This window comes from Theropithecus gelada, chromosome 20 (assembly GCF_003255815.1).
Source record: "Theropithecus gelada isolate Dixy chromosome 20, Tgel_1.0, whole genome shotgun sequence".
Taxonomy (NCBI): domain Eukaryota; kingdom Metazoa; phylum Chordata; class Mammalia; order Primates; family Cercopithecidae; genus Theropithecus; species Theropithecus gelada.
This window is the reverse complement of record NC_037688.1, coordinates 45,058,348-45,073,677: the sequence shown is the minus strand read 5'-3', so window position 1 is coordinate 45,073,677 and position 15,330 is coordinate 45,058,348. Positions and strand designations below refer to the sequence as shown.

Sequence of the window (15,330 nt, the reverse complement as noted above, 5' to 3'; positions counted from 1 at the left end):
TGTGCCCACACAGGCCTGCCTGGGTGCGGTGCTGATCAGCCTCAGTGCTCCAGGAGAGCCTCCTCATGGCTTTGGCTGCCGTGCGCTGTGGCCGAATCGCTATGCACACCGAACACTTTCTTCACGGAGGCTTTCTGGCCAGTGCGGATCCTGTCTTCATAGTCCCTCTGGCTCTGCTGTCTCCTGTCAGGTGATGGGGTGCTGTTTGCCCCTGAATTTTTATTTTTATTTTTTTTTTGAGATGGAATTTCACTCTTGTTGCCCAGGCTGGAGTACAGTGGCATGAATCTCGGCTCACCACCACCTCTGCCTCCTGGGGTCAAGCCGTTCTCCTGCCTCAGCCTCCCAAGTAACTGGAATTACAGGCATACACCACCATGCCCGGCTAATTTTGTATTTTTACTAGAGATGGGGTTTCTCCATGTTGGTCAGGCTGTTCTCGAACTCCTGACCTCAGGTGATCCACCTGCCTCAGCCTCCCAAAGTGCTGGGATTATAAGCATGAGCCACCGCGCCTGGCCGCCCGTGAATTTATCTAGCCTTTTGCTTACGCTCCACAGAAGGCAGTGGGGTGACCAGGGAGGGAGGGGAAGGCAGCCACACTGGGGGCAGACTGGAAGTGGGTTGTAATGAGTGTCTGTGTGCAGATAGGTATTCGCTTTGAGATGGCAAAACCACATTACAGAAATGTGGGGAAAAGCTGCTCTTCACTTCTCCACCGTACACAGCTGTTCTCATCACTTTCGATCGTTTAGTTTTAGTGTTTTCATTTCCATTTTAAACAAAACTGTCATCATGTTATGCATAGAATTTGTAATTTTCTACTTAATATCTAAGCCTTTTTTCTCTTTTTAAGTTCTGGGGTACGTGTGCAGGATGTGCAGGTTGTTACATAGGTAAATGTATGCCATGGTGGGTTGCTGCACCCATCAACCCGTCACTTAGGCATAAGCCTGGTATGCGTAAGCTCTATAAGCCTTTTTTCTTGTTGTGGTTTTTAGAATCACGATCTGTGATGGCTCCAGAGTTGAGAGCGTGCTTAAATCCTTCCTGACCTTAACGCAGGCTGGTCACCCAGCCCCTCACTCCTTATGCCTGGTCGTCTCTCTCTCCCAGGCTCCTCTTCTCAGCCTTCAGAGCCCATGGAGCACACGGGGTCCAGGGCAGGAGTAGAGGGAGCCTCGCTGTGTCCCTCCTGGGCCCGGGGCTGCCCTGGCCGGGGGCGGCCACTGCCCAGGCTGGCCATTCTGCAGAGGGATGCGCCAGCATTTGGGGCCTAGACTTGGAAATGCCTCTTTTATTTGAAAACAGCTGAATAACATTCATCTGCTTTTCCCATTTTCCTGTCCAGATACGAGATATGAGTGAGTCACTTCCTACTCTCAGTCCAGATGGGGGTTTTTTCTTTTTACTTTTTTCATAAACCCTCATATTATTCAGTCCTGGGACATGAGGTACACATGGTGTCTGTGGCCAGGGAGAATGCTGACTACGTGTTTCTGTATTCATTGACACTATGTGTTGTTTAAAAAAGTAAAATATATGGATTAGAGTGATGTCATTGTGGGAAGTTTTAGAAGCACTGCTTTAGAAAAACATAAAAGCTATGTATTTGCTGATAGTCTGAGGAAGTCAGGCAGGAACAGCGTGTAGTTTCACTGAGTGAACATCAGCAGGACTGTGCAGCCTCTAAATGTGCTGTGCTCTTTGTTTTGCCAGAAAGGAAATAAACATTTGTATTTTTTATAGTAATTCCTTCCTGTGAGGTGCTATTTTAAGCTTAAAGAACTCTAAGCCGAGTGGACTCCCACATCTGTGAGATGCATGAGGGTCCCCGGCGGAGCAGGTGGTGCTGCTGGGAGGGCAGCACCCGCTGCCTTGTGCTCCACCACCCTTGAAGCACCTGCAGGGTGACCTGGGACGCGTGGCCGGGTGTTCGTGGCACATGCTGGGGGAGCGAGCGAGGATGGTTGGTTCAGCTCAGGGTTGGCCGGCTCATTCTGCAGAGACACAGGGAGTCAGTGTCATTGGCTCCGGGAGCAGAGTGGTGTCTGGCACAGCTCTTCAGCCGTGGCATCATGGGGCGGCCACAGAGGACATGCAGATGGGGGCGTGGTGGAGGCCCACAGAGCTGCTCGCGGACAGGCGGGTGTTGGTTTAGACAGCGCTGTCTGGGAGCACACCGCCCAGCGTGGCAGCCACTAGCCTCCTGTGGCTGCAGAACCCTCGCATGGTTCTTCAGGAAACTGGGGGGTTGAACGTTTAATTTTATTCATTCCTTTTTTTTTTTTTTTTTTTTTGAGATGGAGTCTCGCTCTGTCGCCCAGGCTGGAGTGCAGTGGCGCGATCTTGGCTCACTGCAAGCTCCGCCTCTCGGGTTCCCGCCATTCTCCTGCCTCAGCCTCCCGAGTAGCTGGGACTACAGGCGCTGCCACCACGCCCGGCTAGTTTTTTGTATTTTTAGTAGAGGCGGGGTTTCACCGTGTTAGCCAGGATGGTCTTGATCTCCTGACCTGGTGATCCGCCCTCCTCAGCCTCCCAGAGTGCTGGGATTACAGGCGTGAGCCACCGCACCCAGCCAATTTTATTCATTCTTCACTAACTTAACTTGTCACGGGTGATTTGGGCAGTGCAGGCTTAGAACCATCCCCAGAGCGTGTGCACAGAGCAGGTCCTTCTCTAGGGGAGGTTCGTGTATGTTAGGAGAAGAAGTTGTGTGGCCAAAAAATGTGGGGAATCGTTTAAAAAATTATTAGGTACTGTAGGACTTCTCAGAGTCCTTAATATTCTAATGTACATTGACATTTCACAAGGAGTTTCTGAGATTTTTTTTCCCCAAAAAACTTTTGTTTTTTAGAGACTAAGTCTCACTCTGTTGCCCGGGCTGGAGTGCAATGGTGCGATCTCGGCTCACTGCAACCTCTGCCTCCCGGGTTCAAGCGATTCTCCTGCCACAGCCTCCCGAGTAGCTGGGATTACAGGCACCTGCCACTATGCCTAGCTAATTTTTTGTATTTTTAGTAGAGACAGGGATTCACCATACTGGCCAGGCTGCTCCTGATCTCGTGACCTTGTGATTTGCCTGCCTTGGCCCCGCAGAGTGCTGGGATACCAGGCGTGAATCACTGCTCTCAGCTGCCCCAAAAAGCTTTTTGGCCATACAGGTTTTTGAGGTGGCCGTGACCTTGTGTGAGCACTGGCGTCCGTGGAGAGGGCTCTGGAGAACGTTGGTGCGGGAGACCAGGAGGTCTTTGGGTGCCGGCAGGAAGTGTCACATTCACAGTTCTGAGAAGTTGTGTTGAGTATTTCACATTGGACAAAGTTAGATTCTACAAATTAGCAGACATCCCAGTTGCACACGGCCAGGTGGCCTCTAGACCCAGCGAAGGCTGGTGGAGGAAGGCGGGAGAATGCTCCCGTAGCCTCTTTCCCAGTTGTGTGTGAAGCTGCGGCGTGGGGCTCCTGGAGCCCGGGAAGTGTGGAAGCTGGCAGAGCCGGGTGTGCTGGGTAGCGAGAAGCATCAGCGCTGGATCGGCAGGGCAGGCCTGCCTTGATACGGCTGAGTCGGAAACTACAGCACGTTCCATACGCGGCTGTTTTGTTTTAAGCAGATATTTGGGCTCATTTAAAAATGGTGCTTAAAACCTAATTGTATCATCTTATTTTTGATGAGAAAAACACACACCAGTGTACGGGAAAACGGGATGAGTAGGCTGATGCCTTCCGGGCTGCCTGGTGAGGCCTCTCGTCCCTGTCGCCGTCCATCCTGTGCAGCTTCATTCACTGCAGCCTGGTTCTGCTTTGAGACAGTGCTCTCTATCTTCCTGATTCCCCCAGGACTGCTGTTCTGGTCTCCTCATCCTTGCCCTCACAGAGAAGGATGAGAATGAATTCTGTTGAAAAGAAAGGCCAGGCATGGTGGCTCACTCCAGCAGTTCGGGAGGCTGAGGCGGGTGGATCACCTGAGGTCAGAAGTTTGAGACCAACCTGGCCAACATGACAAAACCTCTTCTCTTCTAAAATTACAAAAATCAGCCAGGCATGGTGGTGCGTGCGCCTGTAATACCAGCTACTGGGGAGGCTGAGGCACGAGAATCGCTTGAACCCAGGAGGCAGAGAGGTTGCAGTGAGCCGCCAAAACAGAGTAAGACTCTGTCTCAAAAAAAAAAAAAAAAAAAAGAAAGAAAAGAAAATACATGGAAGAGGCTCCCAGGTAACTGTGTTCTTGGGGAAATATTGTCTAAAACAGTCACAATTGAAAATGCTGAGCATTAGCTTTTCAGAAGTTGGGACAGATTCGTAACGGTTTTGAGGGTGAACCCGGGAGGCTGCACAGATACTCAGTTGTAGCTGCATCTGGGCTCTTGCGGGGTCCATAAACGTATGTCATACTCTGGAGTTGTTTCCTGCCCTGCCATTGCCAGATGTGGCTTTGCTTTCCCTGCTTTCTGTTGCAAACCTGCCCTGCATCGGTGCTGCCGCCCGCCTTCCTCTCTGGGCTCTGTTCTAGGTGAGGCACCACTGAAGTGACAGGACAGCCTGGGCGCTGAGAACCTCATTTTGAACACTGCTAAATATCAAATGCTAAATAATCATGTATATACTTCAAGCTCTTATTTCATTTTTGTTTTTTGTTTTACTTTTACAGTGAGTGTTGAAAAGATAGACCTGAAGGGATTATCACACACAAAAAATGACAGAAATGTTGAATGTTCCTTTGAGGTAAGATGCTAAGTTTTTTTCCCCTCTCTCCTGTAAGGGTAGGAAGGAAACACTTACCCTGGAGATGCTTTTCTTTACCTAGCTAAGGCTGTGCCTTGTGCGAAGCCCTGTGCCAGTGCTGTATAGGAAGCTGGCTCTGGGCTCGGGGTGGGCCGTCTCCAGGGTGGGGGTTGTTGGCTGCGGGGCCTCTACAGGCGGGAAGGGTGGGAGCTCGGGCAGGGCCTGGGGTTATCATTTGAGGTGTGAATGGTGCATACCTCGCGGGGCTCTAGCAGAACTGGATGAGGCAGCCTGCAGAGCAACGCACACAGAACCCGAGTCCATGGTGCCTGTGGAGACTGGTGATGAAAGCTCCTTGGTCTGGGCAGGGAACACTCCCTAAACTGACATGCTTAGCTGCTGGGGGCTGGTCACTGAAGTTGGGTACCACAAAGAATCAGGAGAGTTGAGCAGTGTTGTGTTTCCAGGTGACCCCCGGTGACCAGGGTCAAGACGGCCAGAAGCCCATTTCCCTCTCACAGCAGGGCGTGCGGGAGGCCACCCTGCTCCCTGGTTGCTGTGCCCCATCAGAACCTCAGGGTGCCCTTAGGGGTACAGGCCTCCTCTGGCTACTCTGACTTCCCTAGGATGTTGACCTCTTCTCCCAGCCCGAAGTGGCAGCCAGGACACCAGTCCTCACGCGTTCATCCTGGGCAGCAGGATGCAGGAGGAGGAAAGGCAGACTCGAAATCTTTCGCTTAAGGAACATTCCTGAAAGCACTCTCTAGACACTTCACTTACATTTTGTTGGCCAGATTTACTTTCTTGGTCCCACCTGGATGCCTAAGTGGCTGGGAAGTGTGTCGTGGCTGGGAAGTGTGTCCCGGCTGACGGTGCCCAGCTCCCAGTCAGGGTTCTGTTAGGAACCTGCAGGGGCACATTCTCCTTGGACCACGTGTGCGTCGAGTACTGACGGCGTCACTGGAGAGTGCTCTCCAGACAGAACTCCTGTGAGCATCTGGCATGATCCGCCTGTGCAGCTTACTGATTTTTTGAAGAGTGTGGTTACACCAAAATACTTTAAACCTGTTTTCCACTACAGGGACAAGTCTCCACTTGGTTTGGGAGACTGTGTTGTGACAAGCGGTTGTTACGCTGTGCGTTTTTCCTTTGAAAATGTAAGGAAAATCCTTAGCTGCTGAGGTTTGGAGGGTGCTGGCGCCTGTGATGGTAGTGCCAGAGTCTCGGCACCCACAGAGTACCTGGGTCTCATGTCGTACAGCCCAGGTGGAGCCCAGGGAAAGACGACAGGGACTCTCTGAGTGCCCTGGAACCCAGCAGAAGTCCCAGTGACCCTACGTATTAGCTGACATTTTGCAGTGGTCGCAAGTGACACCTTCCTTCATTCCTTGCATTGCGGTGTCAGGCCTCTTCAGATACTGGTGGGGACTGTGCCCTGAAGAAGGTGCTGTGCACGGAGCTGTCTTCGCGTGCAGTCGTGTAACAGTGGGCTTCAGTTTGCTCCGAATCCTTAGTCCAGTTATTTGTGGTGAGGAAATCGGAAGTCAGGTCCACACAGTGTAAGATGTGGGAACTTCATTCAACCTGACTGGCCAAAGCCTTGCTTTGCTCTTCTCCTCTCTTCTCTTCTCTTTTTTCTTTTTTCTCTGTCTCTCTTTTCTTTCTTGCTTTCTTACTTGCTTTCTTTCTTTCAACAGTATCTTGCTCTGTCACCAGGCTAGAGTGCAGTGGCATGAACTTGGTTCACTACAGTCTCGACCTCCTGGGCTTAAGCAGTTCCTTCACCTTAGCCTCCCAGTAGCTGGGACCACAGGCACATGCCACCACACCCAAGCTAATTTTTGTACTTTTGTGGAGATGGGGTTTTACCATGTTGCTCAGGCTGGTCTCGAACTCCCTAGCTCAAGCTATCTGCCCGCCTCAGCCTCGCAAAGTGCTGGGATTACAGGCATGAGCCATCACACCTGGCCATATTTTTCTATTTTAGAAATCAAGTTGATTCTGAAAGTTTGCGGGGCACAGTGGCTCACACCTGTAATCCCAGCACTTTGGGAGGCCAAGGTGGGTGGATCACGTGGGGTCAGGAGTTCAAGACCAGCCTGGCCAACATGGTGAAACCGCGTCTCTACTAAAAATACAAAAATTAGCCAGGCGTGGTGGTGGGCACCTGTAGTCCCAGCTACTCAGGAGGCTGAGGCCGGGGAATTGCTTGAACCCAGGAGGCAGAGGTTGCAGTGAGCTGAGATTGCACCACTGTACTCCAGCCTTGACAACAAAGCGAGACTCCATCTCAAAAAAAAAAAAAAAAAAAAATCAAGTTAAAGCGATATGGGAAGAACTAGAGTAGTTAATTTTGAAAAGAAGAAACAAATTGGAAGACTCACACTACCTGATTTCAAGACTTCTGAAACAGCAGGATCACAGCGCCATGAGGTAGCAGAAGGGAAGGCAGAACAGAGGAGTGGGACAGAATAGGCCCCAGACAGACTGACACACACATGCGGGGTCTGAAGGAGTGCCGTGAAGAAAGGATGCTCTTTTCAGCAGACACCCTGGAACAGACATCCATACGCAGGAGAAGCGAGCCTTGCCTCCCGCCGCAGTCCTTACACCACATTAACTCAGAAGTGATCGGAGACCTAAATGTAAACCCAAAACAAAACTGCTAGGAGAAAACAAACTTTGTGATTTAAATTAGGTAAGGATTTCTGAGATACAGTGCCAAAAACATCCATAAAAGACAAAATCAATGAATTAGAATATATTAAAGTTTAAAACTTTCTCTTTGACAGACACTATGAAGAGAATGAAAAGGCTCAGATGAGGAGAAAATATTTGCAAGTTGTGTAGCTGATGAAGGATTTATATATTCAGAATGTATAAAGAATTCTCAAAACTTTCTTTTTAAGAGGTGGGGTCTCCGGCCGGGCGCGGTGGCTCACGCCTGTAATCCCAGCACTTTGGGAGGCCAAGGCGGACGAATCACCTGAGGTTAGGAGTCTGAGATCTGCCTAGCCAAAATGACAAAACCCTGTCTCTAGTAAAAATAGAAAAATTAGCCGGGCGTGGTAGTTGCACCTGTAATCCCAGCTGCTTGGGAGGCTGAGGCAGGAGAATCGCTTGAAGCCAGGAGGTGGAGGTTGCAGTGAGCCAAGATCATGCTCCTGCACTCCAGCCTGAGCAACAAAAGCAAAACCTGTCTCAAAAAAAAAAAAAAAAAAAAAAAAAAATGGTATCTGCTTCTGGCTGGTCTTGAACTCTTGCCTCAAGGGATCCTCCTGTCCTGGACTCCTAGGGTTGCTGGGATCACAGGCATGAGCCTCCATGCCCAACAAGTTGCTTCCTCTTAAAAGTTTTGAGAGTTCTGCCAGGTGTAGACACATGCCTGCAGTTCCAGCTACTTGGGAGACCCTTGTCCTATACTTGGGAATATCCCTTGAGGCCAGGAGTTCAAGACCAGCCTGGGCAACAGTGAGACCCTGTCTCCACAAAGAAAAAAAAAAAAGATGATTTGCCAAGGAAGATACATAGGTGGCAAATAAACACATGTGAAAAGATAGTCACCATCCTCATCATTAGGAAAATGCCAAGTCCCACAGTGAAAGAGCACGCACACCTCTTGAAATACTCAAATGAAAAACGCTGACCCCACCCACCTCAGGCTGCGGTGTGGAGGAGCTGGAATCACATTCCCTGATTCACTGATGGTGGGAATGGGAAATGGGGCAGCCACTTCGGAAGACAGTTTGGCAGTTTCTTAAAAAGTGTGACCTGTAAGTTCCAGCCTAGATATTTACCCTGGGGGAATTAAGCACATGTTCATAAAAGATTCGTGCAAGAGTGTTTATAGCAGCTTTGTTTGTAACATTCCAAGACTATAAACAACCGAGATACCCGTTGACGGACGCGTGGACAGGCCAGCCCTGGTGTTACGTCCACGCAGTGGAGTACCTACCACCCGGCAGTAATGCTGAGTGGTCTCAGAATGGACAACTGAGATGCTTAGCGAGATGCATGAATCTCGTGTTGTGTGAAAGAAACTAGACGACTCCTTCCAAAAAGTATGTACTCGGTGAGTCCGTGTATGAGTCCAGTTACATAAAATTCTAGAAAATGCAGACTCATCTGTAGCAACAGAAAGCAGTCAGTGGTTTCCTGGGGAGGGCCTGGGGGAACACCTAAGGGGTGATGCTCCCTGCTGTGGTGGGGCGTGGCTCACAGGTGCCCTCAGATCAGAACAGCACATGGACCCCTTTCAATACGTGCAGTTCATCGTCAGTTATAATTCATTACAGCTCTTTTTGTTAAAAAAAAAATACTTGAAGATTCAAACTTTTCCTTTTGTCCATAGAACCTTGACTAATGAAAATCAAGTTGTCCTTTAAGTTGTCCTTTGTAAGTGGAAATAAATAGCGATTATACTGTGACTACAGCAATGAAACAGCATTCATAGGAATGTCTGCTGTACTTCAGTGAGGTAGAACAGTCTGTTGCCAACAGTATGGCAAGAATCAAAGAAACATTTTTTTCTGAAAACTTTCACTTATTCAGGGAGAAATAAATAACTTCTTCCTGCCCCACTGATTTTCTCAGCCTTGTTTCTCGTTTTAATTTTTTTTTTTTTTTTTTGAGATGGAGTCTCGCTCTGTCGCCCAGGCTGGAGTGCTGTGGCCGGATCTCAGCTCACTGCAAGCTCCGCCTCCCGGGTTCCCGCCATTTTCCTGCCTCAGCCTCCCGAGTAACTGGGACTACAGGCGCCCGCCACCTCGCCCGGCTAGTTTTTTGTATTTTTTAGTAGAGACGGGGTTTCACCGTGTTAGCCAGGATGGTCTCGATCTCCTGACCTATGATCCACCCGTCTCGGCCTCCTAAAGTGCTGGGATTACAGGCTTGAGCCACCGTCGTTTTAATTTTTATGTATCGTTTTCCAGCATACAAATGAAAGGTTACTGTTTTAAGGAAGATGTACGTAACTAGATTAAGATGATTTCAAGATGTACAAGATTTTTTTCTATGGAGCTGGTTTTGATGTTGCTGAAATTATAATTGCTAGTTCCTAGTTGCTGAGGAAATCAAATCAATAAGCAGGAAGCAAATGATGGAACTTTTTTTTTTTTTTTTTGAGACGGAGTCTCGCTCTGTTGCCCAGGCTGGAGTGCAGTGGCGCGATCTCGGCTCACTGCAAGCTCCGCCTCCCGGGTTCACGCCATTCTCCTGCCTCAGCCTCCCAAGTAGCTGGGACTACAGGCGCCCGCCACCTCGCCCGGCTAGTTTTTTGTAGTTTTTAGTAGAGACGGGGTTTCACCGTGTTAGCCAGGATGGTCTCGATCTCCTGACCTCGTGATGGAACGTTTTTGATATAAAATCAGCATGTAGGCAGCTGAGGCAGGAGCATCACCTGGAGGCCGGGAGACCGCAACCAGCCTGGGCAACACAGCGAGCCCCGTCTCTTAAAAAAAAAAAAAAAAAAAAAAAAAAAAGAGGCCAAGGGCAGCGGCTCACACCTGTAATCCCAACACTTTGGGAGGCTGAGGCAGGCGGATCGCTTGAGCCAGCCTGGGTGACATGGTGAAACCCCATCACTGCAAAAAAATACAAAAATTTGTCGGTCATTGTGGCACTCACCTATATTCCCAGCTACCGAGGAGGCTGAGGTGGGAGGATCACTCAAGCCTGGGAGGTCAAGGCTGCGGTGAGCCAAGATCATGCCACTGCACTCCAACTTGGGGGACAGTGAGAGACCTTGTCTCAAAAAAGAAAAAAAATTATGAAACAATACTAACAAACAACTCTTATTAAACCATCCTTTAAAGTCACCCAGACATTATTTTAATGTTATCTTTTCTTTGAAAGTTTATTTTTTCACTTGGGTGGCTGAGGCACAAGGATCACTTGAACCCGCGGGCGGAGCTTGCAGTGGAGCTGAGATCGCACCACTGTGCTCCAGCCTGGGCAACGGAGCAAAACTCTGTCTCAAAAATAAAAAGTCATACCCCGAGCAACATTCACTGTTCTGAGTAAGCTGTCAGTCACTATTAGCAAAGAAGGAGTCCTGGCAAGTGAGGTTTCCCTGAGTCTCTGTTTTCAGCACGTGTGCATGTGCACGGTAGAGGGCCCAGGGACTCCTCAGGTGTTGCCAGAGCAGCAGGCACTGGGCCGACCCTGCCTTCTAAGGTTAGGGGACCTGTGGTGATGAGTGTGGCTGCAGAAGGCGACCCTTGGCAGAGCTGAGTGGTAGATTCTGGGTGTTTTCATGTCTTTTTGTTTGCTTATTCACAAGGACTTAGAAAACTGCTGCTTCCCCCACATCTTCCCCCATTGGCTGGAACTCCTCTGGTGTGCATGCGAGCCCGCCTCCTGTCGGGTTTTCGTTCTGTTCTGTGGACGGCTGCCTCTTCCTGTCTTTAGTTGAGCATTTCATTCCTACTGCCTGGTTTTCATTTCAGAGAACTCTTGAGCTCTGACAGTTCTTTTTTCATAGCATCCTGTTCTCGGATATGCCTTTTTCTCTTAGCTTAGTAAGAGTATCGATGAAAATTTTTTAGTTTTCTTAGAAAGAGTCCATGCTTTCCCTCGGCTGCTGTGTTCTCCCTGCTGGCTTTGCCTGTCTCTGTGCTGGGCCTTGGCTCTCCTCAGATCTGAGGGGTACTGGGCTGCCTGTCCCTTTAAGGGTGTGGCTAGACCCTGCCCCCAGGGATGCCTGGCAGAGCCTTTTCTTGTGCAGAATGAGGCCGTGTGGCTTCAGGGGCTCCGGATGGGGAGACTGTGTAGAAAAACGCTGATGTTCAGAGCCAGTGCACAGTGAGTCGGAGGAACTAGACTCTGCATGTGAAGATGTCCTGACCATGCATGGGCTGTGTGCACATTTGGCTTTGGGGTATGATTAAGATGCGTTAAAATTCATCCAGATAAGACTAAGTAGCTCTTCAGGGATGTGATAGAAAATGCTGTGCCAGAATCTAATTGGCAGCACTTTTTCTTGGTGAAATGTAAAGTAATGAGGTAGCTGGCCATGGATGCTTGTGAGTTTGGTTGGACACGTGTCTCCATAGTACAGGTCAGGCAGGCATGACAAGAGGATGCTCTTCCTGCCCCCACGCCCCTCCAGTGGCCGGTTTGCCTCCTGGCGCTCCGGGGCAAGTGGGCAGGTGAGGTAAAGGCTTGGCCGGGTCTGGATCGTGCAGCTGCTGCAGCTTAGCCATCAGCCAGCATCACCTGCAGAGTGACATGGGCTGGTCTCCGCCTGATCGTGTGGTCTGTGTTTCCAGTGCTCACTTTCTGACAGCCTTAGGGAGAAATGTGAGGTACACCTGCAAGTCGGAGAAAAATGTATCCGAACACAAAGTAGAAGAGTTATGCGTAATTAAAGTGCGTAACTGTTGGAAAAGCAGGTTGTCTATTTCAACATCAGATGATCTGTCCATGCCACGTTGTATCATTGGGGTGTTGGATTTCACGTTTTCCCTGGGTTAGGGCGCCATAGGAAAGATTCAGCCTAGAGGCAGGTGTAAGAGCTGTGCAGAGGAGACGTTTTCTATGACACGCTTTACCTTGAAAGATACACGCTGTCAGCAGCACGGGGGCCAGGCATCTGCATGGCAGGGGTTTGCGCCTATCGTTGGCGGTGTTCTTGGAGTTCTGTGTGGGGAGCAGCTTAGGAACCTATCCCCAAGATTTTTAGTGTTGAAAGATTTTAATATTTCAGGCAGAGAAATAGCTCAAGCATTCTCTTCTCTCCTCTCCCCTCCCCTCCCCTCTTCTTTTTTTGAGATGGAGTTTCGCTCTTGTTGCCCAGCCTGGAGGCCTCACTGCAACCTCCACCTCTTGGATTCAAGCAATTCTCCCACCTCAGCCCCCTGAGTAGCTGGGATTAATAGGCGCCCGCCACCACACCCGGCTAATTTTGTATTTTTAGTAGAGATGGGGTTTCTCCATGTTGGTCAGGCTGGTCTGGAACTCCTGACCTCAGGTGATCCGCTCACCTCAGCCTCCCAAAGTGCTGGGATTACAGGCATGAGCCACCGCGCCTGGCCTCAAGCATTTTCATTTTAGGTGTGGAAGATTCTGGGTGGCAAGGTGTACACCTTGCAGCTGTCAGTTCCAAGGACGCTGGTGCTTACCTTGATGAATTCTGGTAGGCACTGGGGTTCCGGTGAAGAAGAGCTGGCCCTTCCCTCAACTGGCCTGTGTGTTATGAGAGCATGTTGAAACAGACCCAGGAGTGACTGCTGCGTGATGTGACAAGACTGACCTGAGTTTCAGCAGACAGGAGGGTGGACGCCTCGGGCTGGACGGGCTGGACTCCGCCTGTGGGTGTGGGTGAGGGAGCAGAGGTGGTTTGGGTGCCTGTGAGCTCTCTTTGCTCTAAATCATTGTTAATACAACATTTTCTTACTTATAATATATTTGGTCATTTTATTTGCCGACTTGAAATCCCCTGGCTTCTTGTGGACTTGAGTATAGTTTGCATTTGGTGCTTGTCCCTTCCTGACCTGGCCTCCTCCCTGTCATCTCAGACCATCCCCTCTGTCCATCTCATTCCTGTAGCTAACTTATTTGCCTTTCAAAAGTCAACCCAAGCTCTTCTCCATGCAGAAACTCCCTCTAATGTGCAAAAAGTACGTTCTCCTTCCCCCTCAGCCGGCTTTAGTTAGCACCTCATGTGACGACCATTGTGATAGCGGGGGAAAGCTGAGCAAAAAGACACCAGCCCTTCCCCACGGGAGCTTCGAGTGCATCTGGGCAGCCATGCAGTGACACCGCCCGCTGCCGCATGCTGGGAAGGAAAGCAGATGCTCACAGGGGCTGGGCACACCAGACGTTGCAGAACCTCCTCCAGAAAGCCCTTTTCACTGCTCTTCCTTGGACCCCTCCTCTGCTGTCCTAGTGATCACCGCCCTGTCCTGTTGCTGTCAATGGACTCACACTGCCCCCACAGCTCTGCAGTGTCCGGAGAGCGGGGCCTGGGCTCACTGTGTGCCCACAGCACCTGGGTGCACCACGGCCCTTATTGCTGGTTGAAGGGCTGCTCCCTGGGAATGCGTCGGTCCTGCATCTGAGGCACGTAGGCTCACCTAAGAAGAGGAGGTCCCCTGAGGAAGGAAGTTGCACAGGGCACACACAAGCAATTGTAATTGTCAGGGATTTTCTGGAACTTATAGGAGGCAGCTGTAGACCCCACTCGAGTAATTTGGTGATATCTGAATATTTGCACAAAACAAGTTAAACTTTAGAGGGCCTGGAGCTATGGGACTGTTCTTTTTGTAACAAGTCAAGGGATGCTTAGACGCTTCCCACAGCAGGTGTGCAGCCCACTGGACTCAGCTGCCGACTGAACCTGTGCCCCAGTCGTACTAGGACACGTGCTGGGAACTAAGTATGTGGCGTCTGTTTCTAAGTTTTGTTTGTTTGTTTGTTTTTAAGGTCTTATGGTCTGATTCTTCAATAACATCAGTAACCAAATCTTCCTCTGAAGTGACTGAATTTATTTCAAAGGTAAGGTAATCACAGGCTCTTAAAAAAATTAAAAGAATCACATTCCCCAGTGGCTGATGATACCACGGAGTGATTTCAGAGGCCATTGCCTTCAGCTAGCGAGCGAGCATGCGCAGGGTGGGGCCTCCTGCCCACCCACAGTGGAGTCCCAGGCCCGCTGCCAACGTGAGTGTGGCCGCAAGCACGGGACCGTGACCCCGCGGATCCCTCCTTCAGTTGTTGAGACTGAGATGACGCTGAGAGATGTGCCAGGCGTGAGTGACTGATGAGGACATTTGGTTTCTTTTGTTACTTTCCAGCCCCCCAGGTTTCCTTGGCAAAGGCTGGGGGAGAGAGGCACACTCAGGTGGCTCAGTGGGTAGAGACTTCACCTAGTTCTACCGTTATCTGTTTTTTTCTTCTCTTTTCTCTTTTCTTTTCTTTTCTTCTTTTCCTTTTTTCTTTTTTTTTTTTTTTTTTTGAGACCAGATCTTGCTCTCTGGCCCAGGCTGAGTTGTGGTGGTGCCATCACAGCTCACTGCAGCCTTGACCTCCTGAGGCTCAAGTGATCCTCCCACCTCAGCCTCCCCAGTAGCTGAGACCACAGGTGTACACCACCTTTATCTTTACAAATATCTGGTTCAGCAGATACCATTTGAGCAAAAAGTTATACTACTAAATAAATGCCTCTTTGCCTACATAAGCATGTGTACACACAGATGTAACTGCACACATGTTTAGGGCCCACTGACCTGTGCTGTAGCGTGAACCATTGTCTCAGCCAGAGTGATGCATCTCAGGCATCACCTTTGTGAATGGGGATAACATATGTAAATGTCTCCAAAGACAGTCTTACATTTTCATTATAAAGCCAAGGGCCTCATCCTGCAGAAGAACATGGAGTGAGGATGATGTCTGATTACTTTGATCTTTTGGCCTCTCAGGCATTAAAGAACACGACAGTGCCACGCCTTCGAGGGTAACACAGCCCCCCGGGAATCTGCTTTTCCTTCTGTAGTGTTTCAAATACTAAATTTCCTCTCCTCTGTGTGTAGTTCCTCCTTTTGTTAAACACAGCTTCCCTGGACTCCACTCATGCTGGCTGGAACCTTGACCTCTCATTGGGCTTTTGTC

At 49.8% G+C, this 15,330-nt stretch overlaps 1 protein-coding gene across 2 annotated transcripts in view; it reads left to right on the top strand.

Annotated features, from left to right (window-relative positions):
• ZCCHC14 (zinc finger CCHC-type containing 14) overlaps positions 1-15,330 on the top strand; it is an 89,276-nt gene that overhangs the window by 57,390 nt on the left and 16,556 nt on the right. For both annotated transcript variants that reach the window (XM_025370843.1, XM_025370842.1), the window contains exons 3-4: positions 4,649-4,722; positions 14,146-14,217. In XM_025370843.1, coding sequence (XP_025226628.1) covers positions 4,649-4,722; positions 14,146-14,217 — 146 coding nt within the window. The remainder of the gene's footprint in view (positions 1-4,648; positions 4,723-14,145; positions 14,218-15,330) is intronic.